Here is a 16,199-nt window from a genome sequence, read left to right as displayed (position 1 = left end):
CCCTGAACTGAGTGGCTTGCTAGGCCATTTCATAGGGCAGTTGAGAGTCAATCACATTGCTGTCGCTCTGGAGGCCACATAGGGACAGTAGATTTCCTTCCCTAAAATGACATTAGTGAACCAGATGGGTTTTTCCGACAATGGACATTGGTTTCATAGTCATCAGTAGATTCTTAATTCCAGATTTTTAAAATTGAATTCAAATTCCACCATCTACCATGGCAGGATTCGAACCCAAGTCCCCAGAACATTCGCTGAGTTTCTAGACTAATAATTTAGCAATAATACCATTAGGCCATCGCCTCCCCAAAAAGTTATTTTTTAGTGGCACAGACCATTTTTAGTTGCTTCGGGACCTCCAGCACTCTGAAGCTCCAGGAAGCACAGAACAACAGACAAGAGTCACTTTCTCCTTGATTTGTTTTCATGCTCAGCAGCTAGCACAGTTGACACTTGCCCTGATAATTGTGATGTTGAGTCTGGGTCCTAAAATTCTATGATCTATAATATATAGGAATTTTGTGGTGGAGAAAAATGATAGGGAAAAGGAATCTGCAGTAATGGCCAGCATCAGTTTCAACATAATACTAATTGTATCTCTCAGATATTCATTCTTCAGGTAACTATTGTCCCTCCTCACTTCTCTCATATAAAATAGATGCATGACTCATCCATTGGTGTTACTTGATGCAGCTAACATTTTTAAGCCAGGTTCCTGGAGCAAAAATTGATACACTTGTGTATTTTCTCTTCCTCTCGTCAAAGCATTAACATTGATTTTCATTGTGTAACCTGCATTAATTATTGTTGCTCTGAAAGGTTCCAGTTCTACGTACGAGTATATCTGTTCCATGACTTTCCCTGGGCCTGGTTTACTTCCTGCTGCAATTGAAGTTTTAATAAACAAAATTTCTGTAGACAAGACAAAGCAGCCCACTTGCTTGGCACCTCATCCACAAACATTCAATCCCACCACCACCAATGCACAGTAGCAGCAGTGTGTTCCATCTACAAGATATACTGCAGGAACTCACCAAGGCTTATTAGGCAGCAACCTTCCAAATGCTACTACCCAGAAGGACAAAGGCAGCAGAATAATGGGAACCTGGAGGTTCCTCGCCAAGTCACTCACTATCGCTGGGTCAAAATCCTGGAACTCCTTCCCTAACAGCGTTGTGGGTGTCCCTACAGCACTTAGCAGCAGTTCAAGAAGGCAGCTCACCACCATCTTCTCAAGGGCAATAAATTCTGTCCAAGACAGAGGCCCACATCCCCTGAATGAATAATAAATAAATCTTTTGAGGATGAGGGCTGACCTTATGGAGATTTATAAAATCATAAGGGACATAGATCAGGTGAATAGCCAAGGTCTTCTTCCCAGGGTAGGGGAATCCAAAACTTGAGGGCATAGGTTTAAGGTGAGAGGGAGAAGATTTAAAAGTGATCTGAGGGGCAACATTTTCATGCTGAGGGTGGTGCGTATATGGAACGAGCTGCCAGAAGAGGTGGTAGAGGTGGGTACAATTATACCATTTAAAAGACATTACATGAATAGAAAAGGTTTAGAGGGATATGAGCCAAATACAGGCAAATGGGATTAGCTCAGTTTAGAAAACCTGGTCGGCATGAACAAGTTGGGCCACACGGCCTGTGTCTGTGCTGTATACCTCTAGGACTCTATGGACAGAATTTTCCAGCTGTGCCCGCCTGAAGGCCAGAAAATCCCACCCGAGGTCAATGGACCTTTGCATGGTTTGCTCCCATCCACTGTGATTCCCGTGGCTTGCAGGACGGAAAAATTCCACCTTACGGATAGGATTTTACAGCCTCGCTCATCCCGAAACCATAAAATCCTGCAGGAGGTCAACGAACATTTCCATTGTCTGCCCCTCGCTCGCTCAGATTCCATGGCAGGTGGGGCAGTAAAACCCTGGTCCATGACTCTACCGGCTGTCCTCAATCAGGATGGAGAACAGGTTTAAGTGCAGAGTGAGATAAGATCACGCCTCTATCAATAACCCAGGACCTGGTATTCACAGCCCCTCACACATTCCTGATCATATCAGAAGCTGCCTTCATTTAATTAGAGATGCTGCCATGGAACCACACACACCATAAGCTGCAGATAATCGACAGACAAGTTGTGGAAGTTGTCACAACTTTTTCCAACCCAACCTACTGATATGTAATCAAGGGGAAGTAATAAGCTGTGCTGCAAGCTTCATTCTAATTTTTAAACTTTGACTACAATGGGGAAAACCCTGCCAGCCTTGGCTTTTGAAAGGTACATGCCCTCCCATTCCACGCAGCCCCATGATTTCTTGTTTAAAGGAAGTGTTCAATTTCACTGAGTGACAAAGTTCTCTCCTTGTGCAAAACACAATAAATGGCTCCTTATATGGGCATCTAGGCTTTTTGTATCAATCCCATGACAGAAACTATTTGGGTCATCGGATCAGCTCTGCCCTCATACATGAAGGGCACTGTTTTTAGACTTTGTAAAGGTTGGAAATGGAGTTGGAAAGGGCCCAAAAATACAGGCACCAGTGGGTGATCTGGCCAAAGCAGGTTTGGGGCTGACAGAGCTGTCTGGCCCTCATAAGGTGGGCAGCCAATTAGACTCATTAAAAGCCTTGTTATGGGCTGATGATGGAGGCAGATTGGGATTTTTCTGCAAGAAGCCCTTCCTTCCAACCTGTCTGTTTGGGTGGGGATGCAGCCATTGGCTGCCCTGCCAAGAATTCTCTCCTCCTCCTCCTTCTCCTCCTGCTCCCCCCAACCCCCACTGACTTGCCAATTAGTGCTTCCTGGGGATGGGTTTAGGATCCAGAAACTCCTACTTTTCACCCTTAAAGTGAAGATTCATTCCTTTTTTTTGCTCAATCTTCAGCACTGAATTGAGTTGAAAGAGTTAGAGAGCGCTGTATTGTCTGCACTCATTTAGTGAACCAGTTGGGTTTTTCCAAAAATGGTTTCATGGTCATCGTTAGATTCTTAATTCCAGATTTTTTTTATTATTGAGTTCAAATTCCACCATCTGCCTTGGCGGGATTCAAACTCAGCTCTCCAGAACGTGAGTTTCTGGATTAATAGTCTGGCAATAATACCACGAGGCCATTGTCTCCCCAAACTTGATACTATGGGAGTGATTTGACTAATCTCAAACCTGTTAGCGTAACCCAGTTCATTCTGAAATCAGCAGATGTTCACTTGAAGCCCACACCCTAAATGGAGGATGGGTAGCTGTTTACTATTACCGGCAATCTAACTGAGAGTAAGGATTATTTTATCAGGGTTGAGGGCAGTTTCACTTAAACTGAAATCTTGGCTTCACCTATCATTTAACCATATATTGAAGGCATTGTCTTAGTTCCATGCAGAGAAAATGCTGAATTGCCTTATGACTAATCCAATCCCCCATGTACATACGGACGTTACACACCTTGAGGCGGTGGACGGGCTTGGGCTGGCTGGCCCCACTGGGAAGTGGCTCCTGGCAGAGGCTGCACCTGTGGTTTTGTTGACTGAGGTTGGATCTGTTGATATAAGAGATTAAGTTGAATATAGCAATGGTGCAGTGGGTGGGCAATAGTTTAAATTGCCATTGATACCGTTCATCATTCCCTGCAGACTAAAGGCTCCTGATCAGTTCAACAAACACTCTGGGTGGGATTTTCTGGCTGCACTCGCTCCAAAATGGGAAAATCCCACCAGAGGTCAATGGATCTTTGCACTGTCTGTCCCCGCTCGCTATGATTCCCATGGTGTGTGGGACGGTAAAATTCTGTCCCCAGAGTCCATTTGTTTCCTCCCAGTAAACCAGTGAAAACCAGTCTCTTTGTTCCCTCCTAATAAAGAAGTGAATTGAAATGGAATAAATATTTGAAAACATTTACAATATCATTGCAGGGAATTTTCTGGTTATTGGAATTTTTGATCTGGCATTTGGCTGGGGGTTCTTTATGATCAACAAGATACAACATAATCTTGCATTCACAATCTGCCATCAACAAAGGAAAGCTAAAGCATTTGAATGAGGTGCAGGAGAAATGGATGCAGAGCTGGGGAGCTGGAAAAGATTTGCAGGGATGGTGATGCCAGAGAAATTTCAACACAAACAAAATCACTGCAAGTTTGAAACTTAAGCCATTGCAGTCAGCAAGGATAGGGAATGATGGTTGAGCAGGACTTCATACAAGATAGCAAACAGGCTGCTTCTTCTTCCCAGGCAGTCCCTTGGAACCAAGGATGACTTTCTTTCATTTTGGGGTTGTGGGTCTTGATGTGACTGTAAAGTCCAATGCTGGATCTGCACTCTCTGCCATAGGCAGTGTTTGATGAAGTGGATAGGTGGGATTTTGGTGTGTTCCTCCTGCTGTTTGTGCAGCCAACAATTACGGAGTTTGTGACATTATAGAGAGTGGAGGTGAGGAAGCATGAATGAGGGTCTGAATAGCAGATAGGCTTGTTGTAGGAGTGGAAGAGGACAGTGGTGGAAGTAAGTGTTTGCTGTAATTAGAAATAGTGGAATTGGAAATTTGGCTCAGAATTGAACAGAGTGCCAACACTGTGAACAGTGGAGAGGGAAAGGGATGAAGTTCATGTTGAGAGCATAGCATTTATACTGAGGCCAAAGAGAATGGCTGCAACCTTCTCAATGCCTACCTGTCAGCTTATCCAAGACTAGGGGCAGAGTTTTTCCATCCCGCCCACCACAGGATTGTAGCAGGTGGGACACGGACCATGCAAAGTTCCATTGACTTCGGGCAGGATTTTTCGGCCTTGGGGTGAGGGCAGCCGGAAAATCCCGCCCTAGATATTGGCACTGGAGGTGTCCAGAAAGGGGATGGAGAGATAGAGCTCAGTGTCACAGAATTCGTGAGGAAGCCAATCCCAAATCAACATTATCACAGACATTCACTTTTGTTCTATTCCCACTATCCCCATTTCATCTAGTTAAGAATCTTTGCAAATTCTAATGAAAGGTCACAATCTGAATCATTAACTCTGTTCATCTCTCCACAGAAACTGCCAGACTTGCTGAGTACTTCCAGCGTTTTCAAGTTTATATTTGTTTTCCACCACTGCAGTATTTTGCTTTTGAAGTAATGATGATCCTTTATAAAACATGGTGTTACCAATGCAAGGTTTAATAAGATTATTATGTTTTGGGACTGTGTCCAAAAGGTTTTGATTCCATGAACAGGGAGCAGTAGGGAAACTTTGCACTCATTCAAATTTAAATGTTGATTTTGATTTGCTAAGGAATATTCACCGAGGAGTTGAAAAGTATTTTCCTTAATTTGAAGAAATTGCTACAAAGTTACAACAGCCCAGAGGAATTTGAACAATTTCATTACAAAGGGTTTTATTAGGGAAAGTGTTAGACGTTTACTTAACCCTTTTGGATGAACAGTTTTGCCAGAGTACAAGAGGGAGCTGAGAGATAAGTGGTAGACACACTATTGTTCACCACACAAGAATGTGGCTGGGAACCTGTACTCGGGCTGAAGAAACTGAGATCATGAAGATTAAATGAGAGTGGAAAATTTGCCTCACTTTAACTAGAAGGGGCAATCTCAGCTCTCACCAGTTCAGGGATCAGAAGTTACTTGGCTGGAAAAGAAAAATAGGGAAAGCAAGATCTTGGGAGCTTAGCATCACTTTAGACTTGTTCCAGGAGAAAAGAGTGTATTGAATCAGAATTCTCCAGTGCAGAAGGAGGCCATTCAGCCCATTGAGTCTGCACCGACCACGATTCCAGCCAGACCCTATCCCCATAACCCTATGCATTTACTATAGCTAGTCCCCCCAACACTGACGGGCGATTCAGCATGGCCAATCCACCTAACACACATCTTTGGACGACTTAAGGGAGGGAGTAAAGTATAACCATGGAGAAAGATCTTTAATCACATTAAAGCATTAACAAGGATTTTTTTCTGTAGCTTATAAATTGCCTGCAAAATAGTCTTTAGTTCAGTCTATTTCAGTGAAAGTCTAAAATGTGAAATTTTATGCAATTTGTTTAAGTTGGCTACTGGCAAGTCAAATTTCTTTTTTAAAGTTATCGATCTCCATGAGGACCGTAACATTTGGGCCTTAACTGGAGTATTGGACACCACACTTTAGGAAAGATGCGAAGGCCCCAGAGAAGGTGCAGAAAAACTTTGCAAAATGGTGTTAATGGTAGATTGGAAAAGCTGGGGTTTCTCTCCTTAGAGAAGATTGAGATGTTCAAAATAATGAGTGTAGACAGAGGGTAGATAGAGAAAAACTGATCCCATTGGCAGAAAGGTCAAGAACCAGAGGACCATGGTTTTAGGTGATTGGTCAAAGAACCACCTGCAACATGAGGAAACACATCTTCATGCACTGAATGGTTAGAATTTGGAAAGTTTAACTACTGGGAAGGCAAATTCAACATGACTTTCGAAAGGGAATTGGATAAACACTATATAGAAAATAATTGCAGGGCTATTGGGAAAGGATAAAAATGTGGGACTGGGCAACTTTCTCTTACATGGACACAATGGGATGAATGGTCTCTTTCCATGCTGAAATGTTTCCATGATTTTAAGAGACGACACCTGGCATCTTCCGTGGAACCATAAACCAGCAAAGAATCCACATCATCACAGGAGGAAGGAAATAAACAAAATAGAGAATGAAAACCTGCATGCTGGTGTGTACACTAACCTGGCTCAGCGTCATTCCAGCTCTCTGCTGGCTTGCTGCAGGATTGTCCGACAGAAGCTGGTTCATTTTCCCTATGACCAGCTCGGCTATTAATTGCCTATCTTCCTCAATGTATTCACCAATCAGTGGCATGGCACTGTCCATTACCTGCAATAGAAGGAAAGATATGTTGAGAGCAATCAGCTTAATAAACATTCCACACATCACTAGGAAGCGTAACCAAAACAAGAGAAGTTTAAAACAATTCCTAAATCCAATGTAATTTTAAATGTATGTGATTTTGTAGATAATGCACACCTTTCATATCATCCCACCCTCCATTGTCATTGGGAACCAAATAACAAGGCTCAGAATTTTACTTCCTTCTAATAGAGCTGCTAAACATGAGAACTTAGTGCATCAGTTTGTACATAAACTCCCACGTTTACCATTCTATCATCAATTAAAGGCTGAATTTCATGTGGGGAAGGACCCCTGACACTCCTGCATAAATGTCAGATGCAAGTCTTCCTATGCTTGGCCAGCTCACCCCAGAGCCATGTTTTGGCCATCAACTCTTTAATCAGCCTGATGCAGGACTTCTTCACTATCCAAGAGGAATCCCTGCTTCCAACAGCTGTGCCACTGGGAGTGGTGGCCATTGCTGGTACTACAGGGAACCCTCTGAAGAAGAGCAGGAACCTCAACTGGCCCATGGGTAAGTCAAGAGCTGAGTAGATTAAGCTAATATAGGGAAGGAGTAGGCCTTTCAGCATCTTATGCCAATCCCTATTTAATCAAACAATGGCTAATCTAAACCTCCACTCCATGCAACTGAGCTTGATTCATATCTCTCGATAGCCTTACTATCAGCAAGAATCTAACTCATCACCATATTGAAAATTTCACTTGATGTGATATCCACAAGAGGAATAAAGTCCCAGACTTCTCAGAGCTTCCTGATTTTACTTCTTAGTGGCCTGGCTTGAATTTTAAGATTGTGCCCGTTTACTTCAGATTGTCCCACAAGAGGAAATCACATGACTTTTTTCTAATTCCGTTCCAGATCCCCTGAGATAATGACTAACATTCCACAAGCCTTTCTGATGATATCTTTTGTACCCGTGCACCAGCTGTAACTAATTTCTGTACATGGAAATCTGAACCTCTTCACAATTTCTTGTCTCTTGCAATTTAGAACATCTTCTGATACGTCAGAATTGGATCCAATGTGAATGACCTCAGACGTCCTGACCTTGCATTCTATTTCTATTTGCCAAGGGCCATGTCCAATCACCTAATATGTCTGCATCCTTTTGTAAATTCCCTTTCCCTGTCTCCAAAACTTCATCGTTTGTATCTTGAAGAGGAAGTCATAGCAACATGTGGTTCAGAACAAAAATGTTACAGCAATCTATAAAAGGATTCTATAAAAAGGATTTATTACTTTGGGAACCCACAATCACTAAGGTTATCAGTGCAACTGTAAAATAGAAATACTGTACAACATAGTGTGTGTGAGTACTGCTGATTTTTGAGGAATGATTTCTTGCATATTTTTCCTGGGAATTTTTTTTTGCACAGTCATTTAACTTAAAGCAGATTCTAGGTAAATAGGGTGGCACAGTGGCACAATGGCTACTACTGCTGCCTCACAGCACCTGGGGCCTAGGTTCAATTCTCAGCTTGGATCACTGGCTGTGCAGAGTTTGCACATTCTCCCCGTGTCTGCATGGGTTTCCTCCAGGTGCTCCGGTTTCCTCCCACAGTCCAGACGAGTGCTGGTTAGGTGTATTGGCCATGCTAAATGCTCGTTCAGTGTACCCAAAGAGGTGCCAGAATGTGGCGACTAGGGGATTTTCACAGTAGCTTTATTGCAGTGTTAATGTAAGCCTATTGTGACATAATGAATAAAATTAAACCTTAAATTAAATTGTCTCTTCGTCTTTGGAATGTGACACCAAATCTTCAAGTGAAATACGATATAAATATAAAGGGAGGGAATCATAAGGCAATAATTTAATAAGCAAAGTCCATTTGGTATGCGTGACAAATCGCCTCTTGAAATTCCTCCTTCTCCTGGACATATCAAAGATGTTGAACAATATTCTACATGTGTTTGAAGAGATATGTTACAGGACCTCCCCCAAGCTACTAGACCCTGTAATATTGCCGGGTGAAACTGAACTCTGACTGTCTATCATTTTACCTATAAGCAGGTAGCAGCAGGGAGAGTTTTGTCCAGGTAAATTGCTTGGCCTTAATCTACACTGTATTACTGGAATATTGGAACATCTGTGTTTGTGCCTTCAAGACTAATTAAGTGTGCATGCGTAACAGAAACTAGCCAAAGGAATACACTTCCACCACATAATTGCTGCAGAGTGATTATGAGGCGGGAAAAGTAAAACTCAGCTATCTTTACCTCTCGATGTAAAACCTTCGCTGTGATGGAAACTGCAGATAAAGACTGAACTGAATTGAACATTTGAGTCATCAGACATGTTATATTCAATGCCCACAATAACTAGTTGATAACTATGTGGATAGACCGACCGCATTGTTGTCCATTCGTTTCTACTTTAAAAGTCCTATTGCTCCTGGACTCAAGTTTTGAATTAAGCATTCTAACACATTTGATTAATTTGGCGTTCTGTGTCCCAACATCAGGTGGTTTTGGCTTCTTTATCTTCTGCAAATTATCTAGTTGTGAATGTGGGGAGTATAGTCAGTAAGTGTGGTAAATAGTAAGGAGGAAAGTCTTAGATTACAGGATGATGTAGATGGGCTGATCAGATGGGCAGAGCAGTGGCAAATGGAATTTAACCCTGAAAAGTAAGAGGTGATGAATTTTGGGAGGACTAACAGGCAAGGGAATACACAATGAACAGAGGGACCTTGGGGTACATGTCCAAAGATCTCTAAAAGCTAGAACCTGTAATATTGTCGTGTGGAACTGAACTCAAGCAGTCTATCATTTTACCCTTGAACAGGTAGCAGCAGACAGAGTTCTGTTCAGGTAAATTGATTGGCCCTAATCTACACTTTGTATTACTGAAATATTGTAATGTCTGTCTCTGTGCCTTCAAGAGTAGTTAATCTCTGTGTACAAGGACAGGTAGATAAGGTGGTTAAGAAGGCAATGGGATCCTTGCCTTTATTAGCCAAGGCATGGAATATAAGTGCAGGGAGGTTATTATGGAGTTCAATAAAACATTCATCGGGTCATAATTAGAGTACTGTGTGAAGTTGTGGTCTCCACATTTTAAGAAAGTTTGAATGCACTAGAAAGGGCGCAAAGGGGATTCACCAAGGTATTGCCTGGGTTGGAGCGTTTCGGCTATGAAGAAAGGTTGGGTTGTCTTCCTTAGAAAAGAGAAGGCTGAGGGCGGGACCTGATTGAAATAAACAATATTATGAGGGATATAGATAGGAAAAAGTAGACTAATCAATGACCGGGGACAGGGATTAAGAGGGAATTTGCGGAAAAACATTTTCATCAAGAGGATGGTGGGAATCTGGAACTCACTGCCTGAAAGGTGGTAGAGATAGCAGCCCTCACAATATTAAGAAACATTTTGATCAGCACTTGAAACACCATAGCATACAAGGCTACGGACCAAGTGCTGGGAAATGGGATTAGAATAACAGTGCTTGATGGCCAGCGCAAAGGACAGCATGGTGGCACAGTGGTTAGTGCTGCTGCCTTATAGTGCTAGGGATTTGGGTTCAATTCTGGCCTCAGGTGACTGTATAGAGTTTGCACAATCTCCCTATGTCTGCATGGGTTTCCTCCAGGTGTTCCGATTTCCTTCCACAGTCCAAAGATGTGCAGGTTAGGTGGATTGGCCACACTAAATTGACCCTTAGTGTCAGGGATGAATACATGGGGTTATGGGGATAGACCTGGTGGGATTGTTGTCAGTGCAAACTTGATAGGCTGAATGGCCTCCTGCTGCACTGTAGGGTTTCTATGATTCTATGACACAATGGGCCAAAGAGCCCCTTGCTGGGATGTAAATCTCTATGACTCTAAGCTGACATCCTAGACCTTCCACCTCTCAATGCTGGTCTTTCAGTGGATCTGGCTGAGTGGAGGTGAAAACTAACTTAACATCAGAGTTCCATTTTTATACCAAGAGCTCAAGATATCAAAACAAATAGTTGCCCAGAGAAGCAGTGACGAACCTCCACATCATACAGTTTCTGATTCCTGCAAACCTCATTTTGAGGCAGTGTTATTACCAGAACGAATATTTCTTACACACACAAGTTCAGAAACTGTCGCCCACTACCTAATGAACAAAGATGTTGCAACATACTACCCAATGGCAAATTAGACGTAATATTAGTCCTTCACGATAGTTTCTTCTGTTCTTCCAACCACTGGAGACAAACTCTGGACACAATTGTTCCTGTTACAGTTATCACCAGCTGTGCTTTACTGTCACATAATATTTCAAACACTGTGAAGAGAAAAGCTCTGTTGTATAGTTAAGTGGTGTACTATTTGACTGTGTCTCTATTATTTCTGTACTTTTGCTAAACCTGCCATGAGATGGCAGACAAGTGCCACTGTTTCCTATGGGACACATGCTGCGCATCGCCATCACAGATTTGTTATTCGTAAACTCAAGTAAACTCCCTTTAGGCCCCATCAGAAAGATGTTAATTTAATCTGACACAGAACTTGTTGGCGGACAACATCATAGCCAAGAATCAATTCTGTCCTCATTTGACATTTACATGGATTTGAAAGGTGTTTTCATACACAAATGTGAGGAAGCATTAGGGATAAGCTGCCAGTGCTTTAGAGGTTTTTTTATTAGAAGTTTATTTATTAGTGTCACAAAGTGGCTTATTTTAACACTGCAATGAAGTTACTGTGAAAATCCCCTAGTCACCACACTCTAGTGCCTGTTTAGGTACACAGAATTTAGCATGGCCAATGCATCCAACCAGCAAGTCTTTCAGACTGTGGGAGGAAACCGGAGCACCCGGAAGAAACACATGCAGACATAGGAAGAATGTGAAGACTCTGCACAGATGGTGACCCTAGCCAAGAATCAAACACCAGTCCCTGGCGCTGTGAGGCAGCAGTGCTAACAACTGTGCCACCGGAGGTTAATGTGGTACCAGGAAACAATGATATAGTGTGAATATCTGAAACATTGCTAAATAGTGAGGATGGAAGCAAATAAATATCCAAGGATATTGTAGTATTTAGAAATGACAATAGACAAAGAAAGGAGAAGGGAATGGCATTGTGGTGGAGACACCTGTATTACAAACACAAGCATTGCTGAAGAAAAGGTTTTCATCTTGCACTCATCAGGACAGTTTGTAAGAATACCAATAACAGGGGAACAACAAATTATACTGCATGAGAAGACAGCATTGATTGGTTGGCAAGTAGATGTTTGGATTTGGGGTTGTTTTCGCTGGAAAGAAGGAGGCTAAGAGGGGATCTTATTGAAACATATAAGATGATTAGAGGTTTAGATAGGGTGGATAGTGATAGCCTTTTTCCTCGGATGGAGAATGCTAGCACGAGGGGGCATGGCTTTAAATTAAGGGGTGGTAGTTATAGGACGGATGTCAGGGGTAGGTTCTTTACCCAGAGGGTGGTGAGGGATTGGAATGCCCTGCCTGCTGCGGTTGTAAATGCGCCTAGTTTGGGGGCGTTTAAGAGATCTATGGATAGGTTTATGGACGAAAAGGGATTGGTTTAGATTAGTGGGTCAGTGTTTTTTTTTAAAAAAACTGGTCGGCGCAACATCGTGGGCCGAAGGGCCTGTTCTGCGCTGTAATGTTCTATGTTCTATGTTCTATGTTGATTGGTAGAGGCATTGCCATGGAAAATTCAACAGGAAACAGTTAACTGCCAAGCTTTTGTTCAAATTCACACCAGGCAGGTCTACTCTGATTAGCCGAAGCATGCTATGGGGAATGAGCTGGGGAATGCCCTTCCCCAAAGATTTTGTTTAGTTAAAAAGGTTCAATGATGCATGGACATGCTCCTTCTGTTTCCTCAGGACGGGGCCCTGCATGTGAAATATATGTAACTTCTGGCATGCATAAGTGAGAGACACTGCAAGCTCAACTGCTAATCTTAAATTGGTTTTCAGTGGAATTCCTAGCACAATCTCAGTTGTTTAGCAACTGTTGTCTAATCATTAAATCCAATTTTAGATGTGATTCAATATTTTGAGTTTTGTAAACAAGGTCTGGTTGGACACAATCTGGACATTGCAGTTGCAAACAGCCAACAGGACTAATACAGATATAATTCTGCAATTGGTTTGAATTTGAACAGAAGCTTGGCAGTTAACTTTTCCCTGGTGCATTTTCTATGGCCTCCACTAATCAAAGTCCACTTGCCAACCAATAAGCACTCTCCTCTCATTCAGTATAAATTGTTATTTCCTTTGCTACTGGAATTCTTGCAAACTATCTTGATGAGACAGAACGGTTTGACAGCACATCCATGTTTTCAGCAATACTCAAGTTCTGTATTTCCATCTATTCATATAGACATACTGAATCCTATGGAAAGGGAAATCCTATATAATGAAATAATTCCTAATGTAAAAGAATACCAAGCTATTAATTCAGATGTTCATGGATCTTCACAAAAGGCAAATCATTTGTTGCATCAAGGGATAGGAAGAATTTGTGAGAACAGAAAATTATTTTAATGGGAGATTTCAATATAAAAATTGGGAAAACTCAATTGCTTTAGAGTCTCAAAATGGAAAATGTGCTCCACAATAGTTATATTGTCCACTATGTCAAGGAAGCAACAACCTCACTTTGAACTGGAACAAAATATTCAGTGGAATGCAGCTCGCTAGTCTAGGAGGATTAGAAATAAAGTAGCTCCCATGCTAGACAGGGCGGTTGGGGGCATTGGGGGATTGTTAATGTTTTGCAGTGGCTCTGATTGTATTCCTCTGGGTTTCACCAAAAAGAAAGCATCTTTTGTTGTTTTCTGTACAGGTTCCAGCCACCCTTTAATAACAGCTGGTTAACCAGCTCACCGCAGATACAAACAGATAGTGCATGCAGCAAATTTGCAACCAAGGTCCTGTGAAAGTCATGGTACCCATAACTGTATTCCTAGAACAAAGCTGCTGCTTGCTTCAAGCAGTTGCCATTTTGCTGTGGCAGTATGAAGGACTGAGATGGAGACAGCACACTGATGTCAAAGTGAACTGAGTTAAAATTGGTGCCCAGAGTATACTTGATTAAATAGAAAACATGTGACCCTCTAAAGTCTGGATAGTAATATCATAGTAAACAAAATTAGAAATATTTTTAAAATAGTAATGAATTGTTATTTCTATTAATAGACCAAATATCTCACCCTATGATTTATGTGAAATAAGCCACTTGTGTTGCATCCACTGTAACTTATATATCCAATGTACCCTTTCGCAGTCAATCCTAAGATGGTAGTTCTTTTCCTGTAAACACTTCTTTGTTTAAATAATTTACATGTGAAATAGTTGATCTCCAGCCGGAAGATAGGCCCACACAAGTCTCTTCACTAAAATCAACAATCACAATGTAAAAATGCATCACAAATTGACACAGGGATCATCCAACTAACCTCAATTATATAATCCTTCCCGTCTTTCCCGTGTACAGCTTTTACTGCGCAGATGTCCAGGCCACCAAACATCTCAGAACAGGCATCCACCCACGTTCGATAGCTGCAAAAGTTTCCATTGAAATGTCAGCTCTAGTGAGATCCTAGAGTTTGTGCCCTACAATCTATTGTGCACACTGCCAGCACTATAAAACTTTAAAGGAAACTATTCATTCCAATTTGCACATGTCACACGTTTGGGACAAAGTCAGCACACTTTCTCATCTTTATCATCTCTTATGCCAATATTTTATGCTTTTCCTCAAAACTCACAGCTTGGGAAGAGATGTTTTGTGTAGCATTATCCCATTGTGATGCTTCTTTCAATGTGGATGATGAATTGTGGGTGGCAGACTCTAGATACAAGCTCAGTAAGACAAAATGCCATAATATCTTTACGTCACAACATTCCTGTCTATTTTCACATTTCCACAGGAATCGGCAAACCTCAAGGGTTGGGGCTTGGCAGGGGAGTGGGGGGAGGGTGATTTTTCCAGATATGTTGGGTGCTCCATTGTGGCCAAGCTGGTTTAGGCTGCATTTGGTACAAGATGCCATCTTGTACTAGACTGAACCACACAGAGGATCATTTAGGGGATGACTGTCACTTAAACTGCCTTCTGGCTCTCATTAGGAGGCTCCATAACATTTTGGTGGCCTGAAGCTCGCTCCTAAAAGTGACTAACTGGCTGAGACTCGACCCATTGTAGAAAAGGATTTTGAATGCTACTTAAAGGTATATCACCTTTTACTGTTCACTTGTTGATGGAGGTTTGAAAAACATTTTTGAAACTTTATGAGGCTTCCTGAGTACTTTATCAAAAATGTTACTAATGCTCAGTCCACACTAATTCTGGAAATTCTTTGCCTGCATCACATAAAACAAATTAGTGCTGCGTCACTCTGCCTCTTTGGGCACTTTATGGGAGTCACCAGGAGAAAGGGGGAGAGTTTGATTATCAGCATCTCGTTAGGAATTCACCTGGCCCTAAATAAGACACACCTCTTTAAAAGTCTTGTATTTTTGGTCCTAACTAATGATTATCAGAATTTGAATTTGCCCCAGATGCTAAAACAGAAAACTCCAGGTTTGGTTTTCAAACTAGATTAGAAGCTATTACATAGAGCAGTAGAGGTGGACTCCACCTCTACTGCTCTATGTAGAGGAAATGAGGTCAGCCAGTGGAAGGCAATATGAACTTCTTTCCCCTCAGAGTATAGGAAATGGCTCCTCTTCTGAACCTTCTCCACTAGGACCTTCGAAAACCTGTGAGCCCTCCCATTCAGTCATCCTGAAACCTGTCCCTGTGTCTCAGCCAGCTCACTCCACATATTCATTGGAAGTGGGTGAGTGGAGTCCACCTCTACTGCTCTATGTAATAGCTTCTAATCTAGTTTGAAAACCAAACCTGGAGTTTTCTGTTTTAACATCTGGGGCAAATTCAAATTCTGATAATCATGAGTTAGGACCAAAAATACAAGACTTTTAAAGAGGTATTTCTTATTTTCACAGCACTCATTTAGTGCTTCTCATAACCTTACTGAGGCTGATCTTCCACCACCAATCACCCTTTATATACGTTGCATTTGAAATGCTGTTCAGCAGCTACAGACTGCAGGTCAGCCCCGCGTCTATCCACTGTCAGCCTGAGTGGAGTCAGCTGGTTTTAAACCTTCCACTGCTCCTTCCCTACAGGGCAAGCCTCCACTCACCTAATGGGAAAGCTCATATTCTATGAGACCCATGGGAGGACCTATTGAAGATCCCCCACGGCCATCATAATAGTTCTCATTTTTATACCTGCTCATGAAGAAGTAAAACAGCTGCATTCATTCAAGAGACTTCTTGGACCCAATGAAAGCTTTTTTA

At 42.0% G+C, this 16,199-nt stretch overlaps 1 protein-coding gene across 1 annotated transcript in view; it reads right to left on the bottom strand.

Annotated features, from left to right (window-relative positions):
* syn3 (synapsin III) overlaps window positions 1-16,199 on the bottom strand; it is a 256,167-nt gene that overhangs the window by 6,335 nt on the left and 233,633 nt on the right. The window contains exons 10-12 of the mRNA XM_080190986.1: window positions 14,291-14,393; window positions 6,700-6,846; window positions 3,443-3,536 (exon numbers count right to left, since the gene is read on the bottom strand). Coding sequence (XP_080047112.1) covers window positions 3,443-3,536; window positions 6,700-6,846; window positions 14,291-14,393 — 344 coding nt within the window. The remainder of the gene's footprint in view (window positions 1-3,442; window positions 3,537-6,699; window positions 6,847-14,290; window positions 14,394-16,199) is intronic.

The sequence above is a fragment of the Carcharhinus amblyrhynchos genome, chromosome 6 (assembly GCF_965287045.1).
Source record: "Carcharhinus amblyrhynchos chromosome 6, sCarAmb.v2.hapA, whole genome shotgun sequence".
NCBI classification, from domain to species: Eukaryota; Metazoa; Chordata; class Chondrichthyes; order Carcharhiniformes; family Carcharhinidae; genus Carcharhinus; species Carcharhinus amblyrhynchos.
The sequence above is the reverse complement of the archived record's forward strand: the minus strand, read 5'-3'. Positions and strand labels throughout refer to the sequence as shown.